The following is a 20,883-nucleotide window of genomic DNA, read 5'->3' as shown; positions in this document are numbered from 1 at the left end:
AATTAAAGAGTATTTTATTACAGCATGAAAAGTACAGTTCTCAATAACTGTACCTTTCTCTTGAACATCAAGAGAGCATTACACCTGTAAATGATGAATTAAATGTCATTTAAAAACAGTCCTGGGTTGAAGGTGAACCGAGAGACGGTCATGGTAATGATAAGGCAACTCGTGGCCACTTGATAAAGACCATTTAACAATTAGTCAGCATTCCACCGTCTGTCAACTCTACACTATCAATAAAAGCGTGTTCTCTTGGGCTGGTTTAAATAAAGATTTATTACAAACGTTGAGTTTCACGACTCCAGGCTAGTGTTTTGGTCGTTTGGCCTTTTGGCCGTCTTTGGCCGATGCTGGGGCCTTTCTGTTCTTGTTCTTGTTCTTCACATTGTGTGTTTCGTAATAGCGGACACCAACTTTCTTCGTCTTCTTAGCACGGTCCATTGCTCGTCTCTGTAGAGATGGATAAAGAACAGAGGAAAAACATGAGCAACTTCATTCCTGTTACATCAGAAAGTCAAGTTTATATTTATACATAGCGCCACATCACAACAGAGGTTATCTGATGACACTTTTCATATAGAGCAGGTCTACACTGTACTCTTGAATTTACAGGGATCCAACATTCCAAAAGAGGAATACACATTGAGCAAACGCGTCGACACAGAGATCTGTTTGACGTCGGCGAGGACAAACACTGCATACCTGTTTAGACGTCAGTCTGTGGGATTGGGTGGGCTCCTCGTCCTCCTCAGCTTTCCTCTTCTTGCTCTGCTGGTTTGCATCTGAATTCAAACAAAGATTAACAAATGTGAGTCCTGACCAACCCAATTTGTATGGCTGCAGGCAAATACCGTACAAATCAGTATTTGTGTGTCAAACTTGGGATAATACATACTCACACCAGTAAGACAGCATGGTTGTGGGCTTTTAATTTTGTTTCTGAGAAACTGAAAGTTTTTTTTGGAAGTCTGATCTTCCAAAACAAATAAATCTACCTTCAGCACCATACAAAGTCATGACAAACATGTTGATTGACTACCTTTCTTCTGTGCTTGCTTTGCTTGCTCTGCCGCCACTTGTTTAGTCTTGATGTCCGTGAACGCTTTGTCAGACAGTGCCTTAGGTATCCTGTCCAAAGTAGAAAAAGAGTGGATAAATCCCCAACAAAGCAAAGAGTTGGGATCTGTTGTAATGAACAGCAATTATCTATGCAGCTATACTTGATTATAGAACACAAAGACATGGAAAAGTTATGGAAACGGGCTCCTGATCAGAGATGAATACGACTGACTGCTGGTCCTCGGGGGCTTAAAGGCTGCTTAGCACGGACCAACTCAAATACATGGCATCTCTCTGCCCAACAACTTCCGGTTACTTTACTGGACAAAAGAAATTAGGGCAAAACAAAGGAAATAGCTCAGTGAGGTGTGGTGGAGAGCATACTGACCGGATTGCAGAGAAGCGCTTGAATTTGGCCCGGTCCAGGAAATGCTTGTACTTAGAGATCTTGTCATCCAGCTCACGAATCACCTCCTGTGAACTCTTGTTGCTGGTTGCTTTGCCAGTCTGAGCGGTTGCAGGCTTGGCGTCAACAGTCTCTCCACTAGCTGGTTCAACATTGGCCCTGTCTGCCTCGCCGCCGCCGCCCTCCTCCTCCTCCTCCTCTTCTTCTTCCTCGCCATCAGAGCCAGAGAAGTCAGACAGCCCCAGGTCAGGCATCTCCACAGGAACCAAGTCTTCCTCGTTGAACTCGGGTGCCACATTGATTTTGCCAAAGTTCTGTCGCACATTAGACAGAATCTTCGTGACCTGCTCCTTCTTTCTCTGCTGCTGTTCCTCCGAGGTGGCGTCCGGATTGTCTGGCTGTTCCTCCTGCACAGTCTCAACTGCCGCTGAGGGTGCTTCAACTGGGAATTGCCCCTTGCCCTAGAAAGACAACAGACCCAAAGCACAGGTTGAAAACACAGGTTGGTGTAGAGAAAAAGTAATTTGCTGATGAAACAGAACAAAGTCTTACCTCATGATCCCCCTCAGCCCCAGGGGGTTTCACAAAGAAGGGGATACGTCCCCTCTGCCAATCATTCAACACCATTTTGGAGACTGCGGAGATATCTGGCTCACCACCCTGTAGAATGCCAAGAATACGTTGCTCAAGTTAAGGATTTAAACTAGTGGTTCACACACACTTTGCTATTTAACTGGAAGCCAAAAATAAACCAGATGTGTTGCGTAAGGATTTGGCGTTACACTTCATAAAATGGAATTAAAATTCGTACTTGTACGTATAGCGACATGATACTGTTATGTTATCATATGATGTTATTTTTATAATAATAAATAACTACATTCCAACTTCAGGCAGAGCAGTTTTAAGTCTATCCTGTTAATGTCCCGCAAGCAAGAAAATGAAAGCGGAAGATTCAGACCTTCCGAAGTTTCCCAGTGCGCATTGCCAGCTTCTCAAGGAATTCTTCAGGAGAGTTCCAAGTGGGGATGCGGTAAGTCTTCTGAATGTATTCTGGCTTGGCCCGCTCCAGCACTGCCACAATGTGGTCCTCTGGGTTCTTGACCTTCTCCACTTGAACCTTTGTGAGGAAGGGGAAGAAGAAGTTCAAAGTTCACTTTATTGTCAAAGTTTCCACATGTGTTATGCATACAGAAATTTCGAAATGCCGTTTCTCGCAGTCCCACAGTGTAATATAGACATGAACATATAACATATAATAGAAGAAGGCGTGCAGTTTAAGATATGGACCGGCAACATTTCAGTTACAGGGACTACGAGGCCTAAATGTTAAACCGAGGAACTGGAGGATCAGAATCGGAGCCGATTCAGGCACTTTTTTAACAGCCGGGTATTAGCAAAAAGAATCCACTTTCAATTCTTTGTTCATTACGTTCCAGGTACTAGAGCTGCCACAGATCCCACATTAACAGTCTCTGGGACAGCGTGTCTTTCTGTGCTATGAGGAGCACCAATGATTCGCCTCCATTGTATTGGAGCAGAAGTATGCGAGGCACATATCAGAAAACCTAAATAAAGAGACTTACCACTCCTTTCAGGACAATATCAGATTCACTGTCGTCTGAAGGGTAGACAACACCGGGACAGTCTATGAGGAAGATGCGCCTCATCAAAGTGATGTACTGCCACACCTAAAAAAGGAAGGAGATTAATGTTTAAATCATTAAATCATTTCAGGTTCACATGAGATGTTGGCAAAATATATATTTTTTGTCAGTGCAAATCAAAGACTGTTTTAAATCTGACTAAGAACTGTGATAATGGCTTCTTTTCTTTTCTCCATATGCTACAAACCATCTAGCTCTTCCACGACTGGTTCATCAGAGGGATCTTTTCACATACCTTACTACAAAGCAAGGAATCTCGCCCTTCCTCCCTCCCTGTCTGTCTGTCTGTAGGCCACGGATCATGGGCTGCAGTTTACTTTTGCTGCTGGACACCGGATACACTACAACCCAACTCTTCTTCATGCCCTGCAGCACATCCGGTACCGGCAGCCAAGCAACAGGCCCTTTCTGAATGCGTACTGCACGAGCAAACATAAACGCAACATCCATTACCAACAGTAAGAATGAGGGTCACGGCAGTGCAGCCAGTATGTGGTGATAATGAAAGGCAAGGTGAGAAATAAAGGAGGGTTGGGCCTCAGACACCCCCCCCCCCCCCCCCACTCCTCTTTCCCCATGACCCTGCTGTGGACATCGGGGTTATCAGGCCCTTGTTCGTTTCCAAACAGGATAAGCAGCCCCAGAGGAAATTAAGGATGAACATGGTTGTTGTTCTTTCTCTTGGTCCAGTCTCTCCGTAGATTTTCAGTTATGTAGTTAAGAGACTCTGAGCCAACTATTTCTGTTGTTGCAGCCATCAACAATTACCAAGTTAAGAAGAGGGACATGACATCACCTTCCCACTGAATCAAAACTCCTCTTTCCTTTTCACTCGTTAGACAAAAACATTCCCTTCTTTGCTCTTATCCTTTTTCGATGAGTAGTGTATAATACCGGTCGGATCTTTTCTTTCATATTCTTGGTTCTAGGCCTTTACATGGTCAATGTAGCGATTTGTTTCTGGCAGGAAAGATTTTCAACAAGAGGCACTCATATGAACACTTAACTCAGTGTCATCATTTTCCTTAAAAAAAACAAAAAAGGATTTCAAAACCGTTTCCTGTATTCCTTTTTACAGAGCCCTCCAGTGCAGTGCGTACTAAACACGCTTTCAACGTTGCTAGACTTCAAATCACACGTGTACATTTAGCTTGCACGGCTGAGATGAGACTGGAAACGTACCTTTGTTTCTCCGGCAAGGGGTGCCACATTGCAGACCTTCTTAGACCGCAGGGTGTTGATGACGGAGCTCTTTCCCACATTAGGGTAGCCAATGAAACCCACACTGATCTGTTTCTTGTCTGTGTGGAGCTGTGGGAGGCCAAAAATAAAGTCAGAATGTGGTGTTTCCTCAACAACAACAACCTCCGTCTGGTCCTCAGTCCACAGAGGTCATTTAAGATGGGGCTCTGTTGCCATTAGCAATAAACTAAGTGAGTTTGTCATCACTCTAGAGCCACAATTTAGTTTGTTCAAACACAGACCAAAAGATATCTTTAAAAGGATTTCTTATGTCAACAAGAACATCACGGAACCTTTTAAAACAAGAGATGTAGCTAACTGTTCTTTCTGTCCCAGGAGGTGGACTATAGTTTTTGGAACAGGTTTTTCATCTTGTTACCTCCAGAGTCTTTGGTGAACGCAGTCCAGAGAATAACTTTTACAAGGAAAAAAAAACACATGGAAGTTTTCTCATAACAGCCTCTTTAAAATCCTCAATTTAACAAGAACATTCCATTTGAATATCAAACTTTATCAGATCTTTCGAGTCCCACGCTTTCACAAACGCGTTGCATTCCACAGTCACTACGTCACATTGCATGTTCAGGTCTACTTTTAGAGTGGCGCTCATTTTATGTCAGGTTGGAGATGCACGTTATAATGCAACATTTGAACATCCACGGCCAAAAGCAAATAAACAGTTTTAAAAGATTCCACTCAGTGGACAACAAGCTGAAGGACATAAAAGGCAACAAGTTATGGTATCTGGGGCTGTTATTGGAGCAGTAAATGGTTTTCCGCTTAAATCACAGGTATTTTCATTTTGAGCCATGTGCTTACCTTGCCAAACTGCCTGAGCAGCTGGATGAGGGCGCCCTTACCAAAGGAGTTGGTCAGGCTGGCATGGAAAGCCAGAGTGGGGCACTCTTGGGATAACAGAGCTACCCAACGTCTCTGGTTCGAAATTGAGTAGAGACAAAGAGACATTTTTAAAAATCATACTACGACAAAACAGACATTAAGATGAACATGTTGTGGATTTCTTACCGTGACCCAGGTGGGGATGAGGTCACACTTGTTTAGGACAAAGATCAGATGCTTCCAGGATTTCTCTTTCTTCATGTATTTCTCGATGCTCTGGGAGCGCGTTCCCATGGGATCACGGGCATCAAGCACTTGGATGATGACATCAGATGAGTCAATCACCTATCGCAAGAAAACAGTCAGGAATGCAAAATGACCCCGGAGCGCGTCACGGTGACGCTACATTAGCACAATGCTGAGAGGAGGATGGAAACAATACCTTGTAAAGTTCTCCCCAGATCCTCTTGGACTGACCCTTTTTGAAGATTTCCTCACGTACTTCATCCCTGTTGCAACGAGAATAAAACGAGCATTAGTGCGGGGTCATAATTATCAATTATTGAGTTTTGGTTTAAAAATGCATTTTGTGAGGTCACAGTGACCGTAAACTTTGACAACTAAATTCTAATCAGTTCATCCTCGAGTCCAAGTGGAAGTTTGAGCCAAATCTGAAGAAATTCCCTGAAAGCGTTCCTGAGAAATCGCATTCACGAGAAGGGACTGGACTGACATCCCAAAAACATAAAAGGCATTTCTAGCTTTAAATATGTAAATTCAGCAACCAGTTAAAGTAGCCAGTAGTGGATTGATCATAATGTCTTCTACCGGGTCTTACCGGACCCCCGTGTCCTCAATCACCAGGTCTTTGTCCTTCTCTACATCGTAGGTCCGGACTGAGGCCTCAGCCTTTTCTACGAGGTCCTTCACATCCTCCACCACCAGACTGGGCCTCTTCCTCTGAGCCTTGCGCCCAAATGTGGTCTCAAAACCCTCTGTGTCCAGAATGTGCACCTTGGCGTTCTGCAGGTGTAGAAACAAAGAAAATGATTAGACTTACAGCTCCGACTGTCGAACTTGTGTTTACCCTACATAATTCAACTGCTCAGTGCATATTCAAATGAGTACCGTAATAAGGTATGAAATGCATGAACAGCTAAATAGGTCTGCCATTCTGAATATATAGACTGCATCACAGGTTTCCTTACAGATATACATCTCAGAATGAATCTTTTGTGACAATGCAGGTGGAAAGGTTTGTGTCTGTGTTACAACTGAGTTTCGATACAGTCAAAGTGATGCAGTCGTTTCAGACAGAATCACAGAACAAATGCATACAGTAAACAGAACAACCAAATATGCAACAACCATGCCAATGAAACAGCTACGCCGGTTCCAGGACTGATTAAGTGTTCCAATGATATTTATCACAAGCCATGCCTCTATTGCAACACTGCCATGAGAGGTGGAGGGCGCAAACAGTTTACAGGGTTGTCAGAAACAATGATCTTTAACGGATTCAGGTTGCCTGACTATCTGCCAAGATCTTCAACAGGGCTTTCCAGTTCTTTGATAATGCATTCCACCTATGGAACCACAAAATCTGGTTCAACTCATCTGCCTTTTTGGAATAAGATCTGTCAACCGGTCAATCAACAGCCCGACATCCAGATTTAAGAGCAATGTTTGTCACATGAATTGGCTATTAGCCGGTTGGTAAATCAGTATCTTTAACTGCTTCACATTTAGAGAAAGGTCTCAATTCCACGAGGGACTATATAAAAAAAGACTGAAACAGACCCAGTGTGTTGGAAGAGAAGAACTGGATGTTATTCAGAATTGCGTAGAAACGTCAACAGTTTTATATGCAAGTATACGCTCAATAAAATGTTTAAAAGGTATTAATTCACACAAATAATCAGATATCTCCTCTAGAGAGCCTTCCTGGGGCAAATGGACAATTAGGTGGACAGCACAGGATTAAAAACAAACAAACAAACAAAAAAAAACAAGAAGAAATAATTCTTCCTTTACAGTAAAAGGAGCTTTCTGCATTTTATACTCACGTGAGCTTTGACTCTATCATGCAGGAGGGACATGGGGAGTTTGCTTGGCCTCATCACCACACGATATGGATCCTTCTGTACAGCTCCCATCTCGTCTTGGAACTTCTGGAGGGAGGACTGCTTGATCACACGGGTATTTGCTGAAACACAGAAAATATTTGTATTGTTATTGTTATTTGGAGACCCTAGGAAGACATGCTACCACACTCTGGAAGCCAAAGATAATCTGAAAAAAAGAATATTGTATCATCTTGCTAAAGTCACCAAAAAGTGCTAGTTGGCAGTGGTGCATTTAACGCTATGCGCTTGAAATAGATTTTTCTTTATTGCCAACATGGTGAGGTTTAAAAAAAAAAAGTGGCCCGGAACAGTAAAAACGAATAACTTTAAATTCTTCATGCAGTAAAATATCCATGTGTTCAGTGTTGTCTTGCTTATCACCGAACATAAACACATTGATCTATAAACAACAAAAAAACAAGTGTTTCTATATATATATATAGCTTTAACATACACAACATATATAGAAGGTAGGGAAGTGCACTTACTAAACCATTTGATGTTTGGTTCCACTCTGGCGACAGTCCCTGGAGTCACAGTGGACTGGAACTGGAGAGGTCTGATGACTTTCCCACGGTCATTACTGGGAGCAGAACATCAGAGTGAATGAAGCACTTGTTGGTATATTTCTCTGCCCCTTAGAAAACCAGCAGCCCATAAGAAAAATGCACATCTGAATCATCAATTACCATCTCTGCTTTTGTCTGTACATATTCAGACGTTTGATGGTGGATCGGTCCCTCATGTTGGTCCCTCCAGCACCCTTGGCTCGATCTGTGAAATATATGGACAGTTTATGTAACAATCCGATTGCTCAACACACTTCGCTTTTCAAGGAACATCAGCGCTGCTCCAGAAGACATCCCACGACAAATTAATAACAGCATCTGACACTTCAACTTGACACAATACCTTTTCTAAATATTGAATACGTTAGCGTCAAATTTAAATGTCCTAACGCGAACAACTTATGACAGAAGTAGCTCAAGTACTCAAGTACATCTACACCTGAATAGTGTTTTATTTGGAAAAGACTTGCACACACATTGTCAGTGACTAGTTTAATCTCACAACGGTAATTTATAAATGTCTTTTCAAGAACATATTATGAACTGGCTAACAACATTTAGCATTAGCTGTAAACAAACAGTGTTGCTAATGGGGGTTTAGCTCACCAGGGTTGCTGCTGGACGTCGATTTGTTTATCGAGCTTTTCCCTTTGAACAGAGGCTTCACCATTTTGACGGCTTGGTCGGCAGAGCTTTCACCGAAGAAAAAAATGAAGAGCCCACACGACGGTGTCTGAAAGCGGAGGTTTAGACGCTGTTATTCCCGTGTGCTCTAAATTGTACACCGTACACGTGCTGTTACGTTGAAGCAGGAAGGACGTCATCAAAGGAGCAACGGCGCCCAGAACCAATCAGAGAGCTCCTGAAACTGTACAGAATGTGCTGGACATAACCTACTGTATAAAATACCTTGTGCCAAATTCTTAATAGTAAGTTTTGTGAAATGGTTTCATCTAAACTTTAAGCAATATGAGTATGTATTCTGAAACTAACTATACATTATGTAAATGTCTTACTGATGTGTAAAAGTAAAGTTAAATATTGTATAAATTAGTCTATGTTGGGGACAATGACAGAATGACAGAATCGAGAGCTATACTACTCCTCTTCACGTTGTTAGAAAATGCATTGCTATGCTCGTTTTATTCCAGAAGAGGGTGCAATACAGTTTCTATTGTGGCGTTGATGCCAACATGCCCTGCTGAATATCTATGGCCTCCCATGCGGACTTGAGACATTCATTACTCAAGAGGCTGCTCTCTGCAGTTCGAAGTGAATCATGAGGGCCACAGGAGGCATATACGACTTGAAAGAAAAATGTGTTTTGTGATGAAAAAGGCAAGGTGGTTGAATAAATGTGTTTTGGCTCAAATGTGGCAAGACAAATAATTAATGATGAGGGAAGTGGCAGGGATTTTTTAAATATTGATATCATAAGTCCAAGTTTCCCCAGTTCACCTACAAAAGATGTTTCACATTAGTTTCATTGAGTTTGCTATTCCAGTAGTTTTCTGGAGTTTTTTTTCCCATCATGAACATGTAAATGCTGATTCAATGTAATCTCCACACATCAAAGAATACAATTCTGGTGGAGGAGTTCTGAATCTTTCATTTTTTGTTGTTTCTACAGTACCAAGGACATGACACCAGCGTCCTCAGCCTATGGCCTTGCTCGTGAAATGCAAAAATAGTCAAATCAAAGATACAAATACATATTGCCAATGTTAAACAGGGGCAGATAGTTTAATTGTGTTGCTTTTTATTTATTATGATTTAAGAGTTACCCTGGCTGGGAGGCAATCTGGAAAAGAAAAAAATACTCCCAGGACAATATGATTTTCATTAACGCAGAACTGATGCAGCAGGCCTATTTGACACCGAGATATACGAAAGACCAAGCTTGTCTGGTAGTGATGACGCTGCCTTCACAGTGTGTACGATACGTTACACAAGTATGGCCCAGAGCCAAAGCCGGCAAGTTCGTAGAGACTCAGGTCTGGAGAGGCGCCATTCAGCATTCAGTTTATACAGCATGGAGGCCAAGGAATGTTCTCTGTTCATTTTCATACAGAGGAAATTGGAACTGACTTCATCAGCAATCCATTGCAATAAATTATTTATTTTTATATTCACAAAGTAGATTTTTATTTCCATCTTTAAGCTGGAATCAGAGCGGGAAAAAACAAGAAAAAAAGATGTTTGGATTCAATCTAAACATTCATCCTCCATTTTAAAATCCACATTTACAATAGAAACTTCCATCCAACAAATTATATTTATGCAGTCAGAGGAGATACAAATGTCAAATCACTTTTATTACAAGCCAACTGAATTTAAACCCAAACTGTGACTGTTGTAGTTGTAGACAGAGATTGTGCACTCTTCCAAATTCTTCTTATCTTTACCCTTAAATGTAATAATTCTTATGCCTAAACACAACCTTCTGGTTTGGCAAGACATTCACAGCACTCAAGTGGTATCCCTCTGTGAAGAGCGCTGTCTTAAAAGGTTCAAATGACACAGAAACCTGATGTACCCAGTTGAATTCCTTTCAAAAATAAATAAATTAGCATACCTTCTAATCCAACACATTGTCACGAGAGTTTGTTTCAGACTTTTAGCACGTGTTGAATCAATCGATTTTTTTGATTCCATAAGGAAATTTAGTTTCAAGTCATACAAAAGCCACCATTTCAATAAGAAGAAGCACTGAACACAGTCTCAGTCGCTCTGTCATCAAAATGAATGTAGGGTATATTTTGTTTGTCCTCACGTCACGTCTGCATTCAGCGCTTGTGCATTTTGGATCGACAATCCACACCATCTATGACAGAGTGGCCACAATTCATGGTTGATGCCCTCAGCTGTAGGAAAAACACAAGACTTAAACAAGGCTTACAAGCAATTTTATACCAATAAAAATCACAACAGGGTACATGTGGTGCCTTAATAAAAAACAAAAAACTAACCAATTCGCTTGCCAGAAAGTAGAAAACAATATTAAATGTTACTAAAAAATATCACTTCTGTACCACTCAAGCAGCTTTATGCATCAGCAGTTGTCTTCTCTGTTCTTTTACAGGAATGAAAAAAATACATAAAAGCATTACGCGGTACAATGAATGGCATATTTATTTGTATCAAAACACACACTTCTGTTCAGCACTAGATTTTATAGACCAATACAACAGGGAAAATGTTCAAAACGGAGAGCATCGTGTTCTTTGGCCTCTAATCAGGGTGCTGGAGTGAGAACACTTGACAGATGATGTGAAAATTCTCCCCAATGCCTCTGATCTTTGGTCCTCTATACCGTGGAGCATGGCAGGTAGAGCTTGTTTGTTTCTGTCGGACTGTGTTGACAGCCAACCTCTGAAGTCAAAGCACGCATCTTTCAGATATTGAGTCAGCTGATCAGTCTCCACCGGTTGTGACTGACAGCTCAAGAGTTGGGGAGTGGGGCATCGACAGCTAGCACTAGTATTTGATAAGATGATGACAGAAGCTTGCACATATTGATACTTCAGGCCCAGGTGGTGCCTGACAGATTTGCTGTATTCAGCTAACAAGGTTCATTAAATAACTGATGTACACTGTTTGAAAAACTGACACATTCTTTCAAAGTGATTAATTAATAGTATACCGCCATCAAAAGGTGACAAGATGTTTTAACTTTAAAATTGGCTTGAACAGGTTATTATTAAATATAAAATAACACTTTAGATTTACGAAATTATTGTTAATCCTAGGAATAACTTTCATCCTGATAAGTTGAAATAAAACAAATCTTGCAAAAAGTTCCATAAGAATCAGGAATTAATATAAAAAACAATAAACTGTGCTAAAATGTGATTTCTTTAATGGGAAACAGTAAAAATCTAACAAGCTTACCAACAGCAACAAATACACTGTGTGTTGTAAAACCACAACACCCAAAATGTACCCTGTTTCATCATAAATTCTACAATTAAGGTACTTCCCCACTGTTGCTTGGCGAGGTTATAATATGCTGTGGCAGGAATTATAAACATTTGCTTTAAAAACATTTGCCCGAACCCCGTCCCCCATTCACTTGGTGAGAAATACCAGATGTAGAGGATTTCAGTAGAAAAGGTACTCAAGTCTTTCTTTTAAATCTACAATACACAGTGAGATGGAAATAAGCAAAATGGGGTTAGTGTGACAGATGCTGCTTCACAAATCAGTGGCAGTGTGTTAAGGATCCCCAACTGTTCATGTGAATGTGTGCATTTATGTGTGTGAATATAATATTTCTGTCTGGCTCACTTTCAGAGTCTCTGCTTTGTATCAAAACCGGAACACCAGCTAGATGATGAAGCGCAGCCTGCAGCCGCCAGTCTGACTGAAGAAAAAGAGAAAAATTGACGAAGGCCTGAAGGTCGCTCCTCCTAGCAGCCTCACTGTCGAAAAGGTTTGCAAAAGATAGCTTACATTTCTGCTGAGAGTGCTTCATGGCTCTACTGGTGGGCTACTGACCCGCTGAAGGCTGATAGTCACTGTTGTGTCACGAGTCAAGGGTTTGATAACGCAGGCACATGTTAGAGCTCAATTTTAGGTGGAAACAAGTCTACAGCCATGTTAATGGCTCACTCCTTAAGGTTGAGGGGCCATGTGTTGTTGCTCTAGCTTTTACAGTGTGTCCCACACAGTTGGCACTAGTCTGCCCTTATTCAGTGTTTTTTTTGGGGCCAATTCAGCATGTTGAATCAGCGGAGGAGCTTCATCTCGATCACTCCAATACACAAATATTTTCACAACAACGTGGCCATCTAGAATCAAACTGAAGGGTGAGCGGGAGTGGTGTGAAAGTGGTAGGCAAACGCTGCTTTGTTTATCTATCATAACAACACTTTGTAGTTTATAACTTGTATTTTTGAATGACAAATTCAAACTACCACTACCTGGTTTGGAGAGTTATTTCATATTACGCAGAACATATGTGCTGTTGGCTGTAGTCTTTAAGGTGTGGGTACTTTTTGGCCAAGACACAGGTGACGCGAGGCAAACCAACAGTCAGCCTTTGTCGTACCTGGTCCTTTGTTGTTGATTTGCTGTGTCTGGGCCTTTAGGTCGTCTATGGGCACAGCAGTGCTTTGAGCTAAATGCTAACATGCTCAATACATCAGTGCTAACATGCAGCTGTTAAGCAAATAGCCTATAATGTTCACCATGTTCAACATCTTAGTTTTGCATGTTAGCATGCTAACATTTGCTAAATAACACTAAACCTGATGATATGTCATCAGTTTTGCAAGTATTTTGTCAGTATTGGACAAGCGGAAATTTCTGTGTAAAATCCCAAGACTAAAACCCCAAAATATCAACCTTATGGTGGAATTAGAAGAAAAGTCAGGGAATCACCAATGTCAGGATTCATCCGCTGGAGACCATGCTTGTTTTTTTCAAACTTGAATGGCAAGCCATATTATAGTTGTTTAGCTATTTCAATCTATGGAGACTAAAAAATTCGATCATGTCAAACAGTTTCTGTTTAATACTAGAAACTATTTAGTTGACATAAACCCTTATTGTTGCAACATCCTCGTGTCATTTTCCAGACATTAAATATGCAAGTCTCTAAATTTAGGCTCTGAAGACATTTAAAAACACTAAGGTCTTCATCACAAATATTGGAGCATTTTCTCCCATCACAAAGCACTAAAGAGAGAAAAGCACTCTTGCCAGGAGCTCCTGTCTTCAGATGGCAACCACACCTCATTTATAGATCGCGATATTATGGCCAGTTTCAAGGGGAGATTAGACAGATTTCAAATTACTTAGATCAAAAAGAGGGAATGATGAGAAGACAGAACCATGACTCATGTAACAAATGAAAAACAATCCTGGAAAAACCCAGCTGGAAATGAAGTGATGCAATATGTTGTTTTTCAACAGAATATGTTTGATGAATGCGCAATATCCTCTGTGTTTATTTTCATCAAAACATAATCTTTTACTTGTTGAGTTCATGGCTTGTCGTGGCCACAGGTTTCACACCACATAAATCATAACATAATCTGTTGGCAAGGATCTTTGGGAGGCCCTCTAATGAATGGTGTTTATGAGGTCTAATCTGTGGCATGTAAACCACCATTTTGGGTTGAGATAAGCCACAATAAGGTGAAAATATATTTCAAAGTGCGTTCAGTTCACGTTGCACACTCACTTGGCTCACAGGTCAGTTTCCATTGACCTTCAGTTTGACTTGTAATATCAATGTGAAGCCAAAATATTTACTGTTATCTAATGTCACTGAGAACCTCAACATATAGAAACAGTTATCACACATTTTCATTTTCACTTTTCACTTCGTGGAAATTCATGCATAATTCGTTCATAACCAAGACTGGACAAGCAGCTGTGAGCCCCTTTGGATGTTAGTAAGAATTTAAGAAAAAATCCTAATAGCTTAATGGGGTTTATGGAAAAATGTGTTTTTACAAGAAGTTATTTGGTTACCTGCGACTTTTTCTTCACTTTTGGTTCGTATTTTGCCTGATAAGATTGATATCTCAAGAAACATGTGGGAGCTATTACAGAGAAATAGGCCTGAAAGGTCTAAAGAACCACGATTTGAAGGGATGTTAATGGTACAACGTTAAGGGCCTTCATAACGATAAACCCAAGTGCATGACTGGCCTAACAGAGACAGGCTTGTGTCTTACAGTTTCCAAGGCAACAGAGCATTAACAAAGAGTTCTCCCACACGCTTAAAGACGGGGACAAGCAAAGTTGAAGCCTGTCTTTCTTTCTGGTGCCTAAAACAATCTTGAGGCCTGAAATGTCGAATAAATTGCACCAAGACAGCCAAGAAGTAATCCCATGGTGTTTAGTGAAACAACAAAATGATTACCTTCCGATAAGACAAAAATGTGTGTCAAGTGTTTCTCAGAAACTTAACACCAATCTTAAGTGAAACGCAAGAATGCTCCCCTGCCCGCAATCTTGATGTACCGAACCCGCTTGGTTGCTGCTCAAGCACTTGCTCAAAGAAGCTGGCAGCAGGTCCGTCTCTAGTTCATCCAAGACAAACACACTCCTCTCGCTCCTAAAGCCAAAGATGAGCTGCCATGGAGTTCAGGCCCCTCTTTGCATCTGGTCCGCAGCACTAGTTTCACCTTGCCAACGCAGTGTGTTCGTGCAAACACGGTTTGGACCTCTACTACACTTTGAGTGTCAGTAACTGGACCGTGGTTAGGCCATGATGTAAACTTGTTGGGTCAGCTAAAAATAAGGGTTGCATGGCAAGTTGCAGGTGGTCTGTGTGCCATAGTGCTTCTTGTCAACAATCTTCCCCACTTGAATCGAAATAGTGTTCACCGGAGGTGGGCACCACCACCCCTCTCTCCTCTCTCTGCTTGTTTTTCTGTGCCTCACTAAGGCAGCTTGTCTTTAACGTTTATCTGCTGCCCTTTCAATTTGATAGGGACAACAGAGAAGCCTATTTGGACAGAGGTCTGTGTCACCTCAACGCTATGGTTGCCACTGCTGAGGTCATGCCATGAAAGGGAAATGGAGCAGTACTGTTTCCTCGGAGCACTCTGATACACAAGTGATTACATTGACTGATCTGTCCGAGGGACCCTGGTTGGTGAGGATCAAAGGCGGCTTGGAGACCACCTGGAACTTCTCTTGGCAGTAGACTTGGCCTGTAGAGGGATGAGAGGCTCTGGGAAAAGGCGCAGAAGCCCCGTGCCTCTCGTTCCCATCCTGATCTTCGTGAGAACACAGGCTCTTTGATTGAGGAACCTCCTTTGCTTCCAATGTGATTTTTTTTCCAAGCATTCAGTGTCACATTCAAATATAATATATCCTTGGCTTTACTTTGATACAATCTAAGTAGTCGAGGACTGAATGGGATAGGTCGTCAGAGTTAAACAATTGGTCTCTGTGGCCTTAACATCCTGGTAGGTCTTCTTCGAACCCCCTGAACACTGGATAAATGAGTTAGGACCAGGCACCATCATACCCGCATATTACACCAATGTCTCAAAGCTCACAAATGTATAATGTAATAATTGTAATAAAATTAGAAATAAATAATATAACAATTTTAATAGCCCATATAATCATGACACAGATAACAATATTACACATATACATAAGATTAAATCGCATTTCAGGAAGAATAATTGAATTTTCAATATCTCTGCACTCAACTGAAGTCTATTAAATGCTGTGAAAGTTAAGAAATATGGAAAAAATACTGCAAATCACAGAGGGACATAACAAGAGTAAGTAAATTGTTGGACCATTTAGCTCCTAAATTCCTATCTATGGGCCAGTAGTGTGGTTTGGCAGACACATTACCCCTCTTTTCTAGCCTATGAGAAACATACCCAAATGTGTACTCCGTGCAAGAGAAAAGACAGGATACATTTGGTGCTGAATCGCAGGGTGAGACATACAAGTTGAACACTGGAAAAAAAAGGTAATGGGATACAAAGTGTTCGTAGTGGTCTGAAAATATATGCAAAGTATTCATGCATACAGATAACATTTTGTACGTATGACAGTGGTATACATAGTCTTCACATGACCCTGAATTTCTTTTTGAGTATTACAGTATGAGTATACATTTGTTTTTGACGGATCACAAATACGTTTTTTATCGTAGACCATGGAAGTCAAAACAAACAAATGTTCAACAACAACTTTCACCCAAGAGGCCGCTGTTCATGTCCCATGTGAAATATAGGAATGGGTGATGCCAAACTTTCTGAATTCAATATGACACTGATACTTTCTTTTTTTAGAATTTTAACTATACAGATACCAATACTGATCAGTTCTTAAATGGGTATGTGATTTTTCAAAATAATTATATTTTTTAGAAAGAAGAAAGTTCACTGCATGGTCATGTGACACGGGCCAGATAAATACGTCGGGGCTGTTTTGGCACAAACATTATACAAAAGTACATAAAGCGTTTGAAAGTGATGCAGCCATGTTTTGTATTTATATAATTATACTATCAATATATTTTTAAAGGAATTGATGCAAAATGAGTAGCTTGTGAGTATTGAATCATCAGTCAGCATCACCATCGATTCGTCCATCCCTCATGTGAAACCAAAAGTCAACATTTACTTATTTTAGTCGAAGAAAATATGTTTCACTCAAAACATAACTTAGTATGCAGTTAAATTGTATGGGAAAGTCATTTTTTATGAGACAGGGTAGTTCATTAATGGCCATACAAAATTATGAAACAACATATTGATTGCATCTTATTGTGGTTCGGGGTGGCAGCGGTTACAGCAGGTCGTTCTTTGATCACAAGGTTAGCGGTTTGATCAACGGCTCCTCCTGTCTGCACGTCGGAGTGTCTTTGAGCAACACACTGAACCCCACGTTGCTCCTCCGGCGTTTCACAGCAGACCACTGCTCCTAAAAGGCTTAGGATGGGTTAAAGGCAGAGTTCAGATTTCATATATGACGATTTAAATAAAGTTTGAGTTTTGATTGTCTGGTGCTATGCATGCAGGACAATTGTGCTCAGCATTTGTGGAGCAAATACAGTAAAAGAGCAGTGAGTGACAAGTTTAACAATCTATAAATGTCTAAATGACACACTTGTATCCAGGAATAAAAGTTAGTCTACACAAACTCTAAAAGTGAGATTTCTCAGCTGATGGTTTTGTTTGTTTCTATTTCCATTGAGTTTGTCCATGCCACTGTTGCAGAACTAGGCTTGTGTTACTGCACACCAGCGGAAGTGAATGCTTAATATTGTGACGAGTTATGAGTTACCAATGGAAACAGACATGCAATGTTTATTTCCACCAGCTCAGGATTTGAATGCTCCGTGTCCCACAGTACTACTCGATATGATTGCTTCCCAACCATGTGTCCTTGGGAAACAATACAGTGTCACTATGGTTCGAATGTTACCTTTAAAGGAGACAGCAGGGCAGCTGGCAGGGCAGACAAACCGACGCTGAGACAGGGGACACACAGGGTTTAAATACACTGGGGAGGTGCAGGTGATCCGACACAAGAGGATTCAATCAGGGGTGGGCCTGACAATCCTCAAGGCGGGAAAACATACAAAGGCAGGAAAATTCAAAATAAAACAGGAAACAAACTGAACAAAAACCAAGACCGTGACACAGGAGTACATGTTCCCAAAATACTGCATCTTGGTCTGGGCTACAAAACATATACATAATTCAAAATGAAAGAAATGACTGCTACATTTTAACACCCTAAATTTGCAATGCCACTTTTTCACTTGTTAAAACCGTCATAAATTACTGAAATACTAAATTTGGAAAAAAGGGTTTCTGACAGGCTGGCACTAGACACTCACTCAGTGACTTCACAGTGGGTCTTATTCAACAAGGGAAAGCCTTTGTCTTGTTTTTTGTTGATTTGTAACTTCTCCGGGGAACTGTACTAAATCTCACAGGGAGAGCACGCTTTGGACTCAAGTGCTAACTATCAACATAAATTCAGACAGCTAACACGATAGCATCAAGCAATAGGCCAGAAAATAAGCTTTCAAACTATGTTTCTTGCATGTGGCATGACTATAAATATTGTTGCAGAAGAAAAACAACAAAATAGCCAAAATGAGGAAATGTTGACAAGGCTTTCCAAGTAGAGATATATAACTGAGTGTAATGTTTTCTGAATCCATTGTTTTAAATTGAATTAGCATTTTGTTGCAGTGGAGTATGACTGTAGAGCTGCTTGAGTTTATTTCTTCAGGGAATAAGTCAATAAGGACATGCAATCTAAAACATCATAAACACATTCTTATCATATTTGGCCGGAGCTTGGAGTATTGTCCACAAATAAGCAAAAACAATGATTTATACAGCCAAGGCCTCCATACCCGGCACCCAGACAGATTAGCAAGACAGTCTTTTAAAAGAATGTCCTCAAGGGAGGCTTAATTCTCGCCTTACATATGGCGAGAAAACCTCACTCGAATTTTAATGGAATGCTTTGGTCACCCGATTGAACTCCTTATAAAAGTGGTCCAAAATTGTTCGGCAAATGATGACCGCCGCCCCCCTGCCGTGAGCTATATGAGATCTGAAATATTGGCTTCGACAGGGGAGTTCGGATAAAGAGCCGACCTTGCGTCTGTCTCCAGGAGGAACTAAACCTGAGTCTGAAGGAATGTTCCAGACCATAGAGAGTTTTCTGTGGCGCAGATCCGAATCCAGACGCGTAGACTATTGTGAAGGGATTATTAGTTCCCATGTAGTCCTTATGCCCTCTAACCCCCCTTTCACTTCTCCACACTCGTCTTTGTGCCTGACTCTGCTCCCTGGGTCCATTGAGCAGAGAAAATTAGGTTCTGCTCTTAAAGGATTCATGTCCGTTAATGATTCAGCATTTGTAGTGTTGGTTTGATGTCAGTAGGATAAAAAAAAAAATGTTTCCATCAAGTTGGCCCGTTGATGCTCGTTCGTGCCATATTTCTCAAGAACACTTTTGACCTCGGCTCTTTTACTTACTTGCCCTTCCTCTCTAATGGTATCAGTTTGACCTGAAGAGAAAAGAACAATTTGACATTGGCTGCATGTTTTGGCGCTGAGGCATCCCCAGCCAACCGCAACACTCTCTCCGTGGGCCTGAGGACCTGTATATTAGACAAGCTACCCCAAATCCCGTTTTGTGATGAATTGTCTGAAGCAATCTAATGGTGTTTTCTAACTGGGCAGGCAAAAAACGGCGGATTTGGCATCACTGTCTCGCTGTGCAGGGTCCCATCAATTTTGCGCTGAGTTTTGGCGTTACTGAGGTCGATCTGCCTTTCCCCTCACTCTGTCTGTCTGGAGGATGAGGAGGGATGAAGACACTCAGCTCGCTCCTGTGTTGTTTTGCACTGGGGTAAAGTTGCATTGAACCTCTCCCAAACCCTGGGCCTGGTAGCCTATTTATGGGCTCTTTCATGCCTCACCTACTTTCAAAAACATTCCATCATTTATGCACCATTAAGTTTGGTGTAGATGGATGTGAGATTCCTTAGATCACTCTTTCCAGTCTCCCAATCTTGGATGCAATTTTGACACGTTTGTGACAGAATTTATTCTTTGTGGTCATACAGTATGTTCGCAGGCAAAGATCAACAATAACGTAAAAAAAAAGAAGTTTATAGACAGTATCTGGCCAATATAGCTGTCCATCAGCTGCTGTGTTTATAGTCCATGTTGATGGAATACCAGGACAAAGACGATGGTGTTTTCAGGAGAGAGGTAGGGTATAGTTGAAAGGCCTGAAATACTAAGTCATGCTGTTAAGATTATGCAGTTGATTGTTGCTTAAATTATGTTTTTTAGCAGGAAATCAAGGGTTTTAGAATTATGAATACTGCACCCTAACCGTATTGTTGGTTTATTTAAGCCCATTCTAACAAATAATGAACAGGGTTAGGGTTAAGCCAAAATATATTTTATAACGTGTGATTTATTTCTGTTGTTTGATTTATTTCTCACCCTCCAGGTATAGGCTCTGGTTTTAATTCAGTGCAGTCAGTACAATGTGAAAATCAGCGTAAAGAAACTTGATATTGGTAATAAATCACAAAATGTGTCACTTTCTTGCGGGGTAAAAATCTTGGTTCGAATGGTGATGCATTTGCAAAAAGACAAAAAAAGAAGCGTCTGTGTTCAGCGAGCCCTGACAGCTGAGACTGCGAGGTGGCAGCTGAAAAAGCTAAATGGAAGTTGGAGAAAGGATCAACAAAGGATCATCTGAAGTTACACCTAAACTCTTGCATTATAGACCTTTACATAGCAGCTGACACTTTAATCTTGTAGTCAGTCAAGCATGTGTTTTTTTCTTTCTAAAAAGCAGACGTGTGATTGTGTGACGAAAGAAACGGAAGTTGTCTGGAGTAGATTAACTATATCAGTTGATTTTCACACTGCACTGAAGTAAATTAGAACTAAATGGTGTTAATTCATCAAACGTTGACAATTAATCACAATTTT

The 20,883-nt window shown here is 41.0% G+C and overlaps 1 protein-coding gene across 1 annotated transcript; it reads right to left on the bottom strand.

Moving 5' to 3' along the window:
• Positions 1 to 9: 9 nt before the first annotated feature.
• gnl2 (G protein nucleolar 2) lies at positions 10 to 8,709 on the bottom strand. The gene is made up of 16 exons (XM_079275667.1): positions 8,519 to 8,709; positions 8,033 to 8,117; positions 7,832 to 7,926; positions 7,284 to 7,423; positions 6,056 to 6,240; positions 5,660 to 5,726; positions 5,404 to 5,562; positions 5,197 to 5,310; positions 4,318 to 4,446; positions 3,055 to 3,159; positions 2,430 to 2,588; positions 2,021 to 2,128; positions 1,451 to 1,929; positions 1,043 to 1,131; positions 706 to 785; positions 10 to 453 (listed from the first exon to the last, which is right to left on the bottom strand). The coding sequence occupies exons 1-16, from the start codon at positions 8,580 to 8,582 to the stop codon at positions 310 to 312; spliced, it is 2,202 nt and encodes a 733-aa protein (XP_079131793.1). The 5' UTR covers positions 8,583 to 8,709; the 3' UTR covers positions 10 to 309.
• Between the last annotated feature and the right edge of the window lie 12,174 nt (positions 8,710 to 20,883).

Source organism: Melanostigma gelatinosum, assembly GCF_949748355.1.
Source record: "Melanostigma gelatinosum genome assembly, chromosome: 9".
In the NCBI taxonomy this organism is placed as follows: domain Eukaryota; kingdom Metazoa; phylum Chordata; class Actinopteri; order Perciformes; family Zoarcidae; genus Melanostigma; species Melanostigma gelatinosum.
This window is presented reverse-complemented; position numbering and strand designations above follow the sequence as displayed.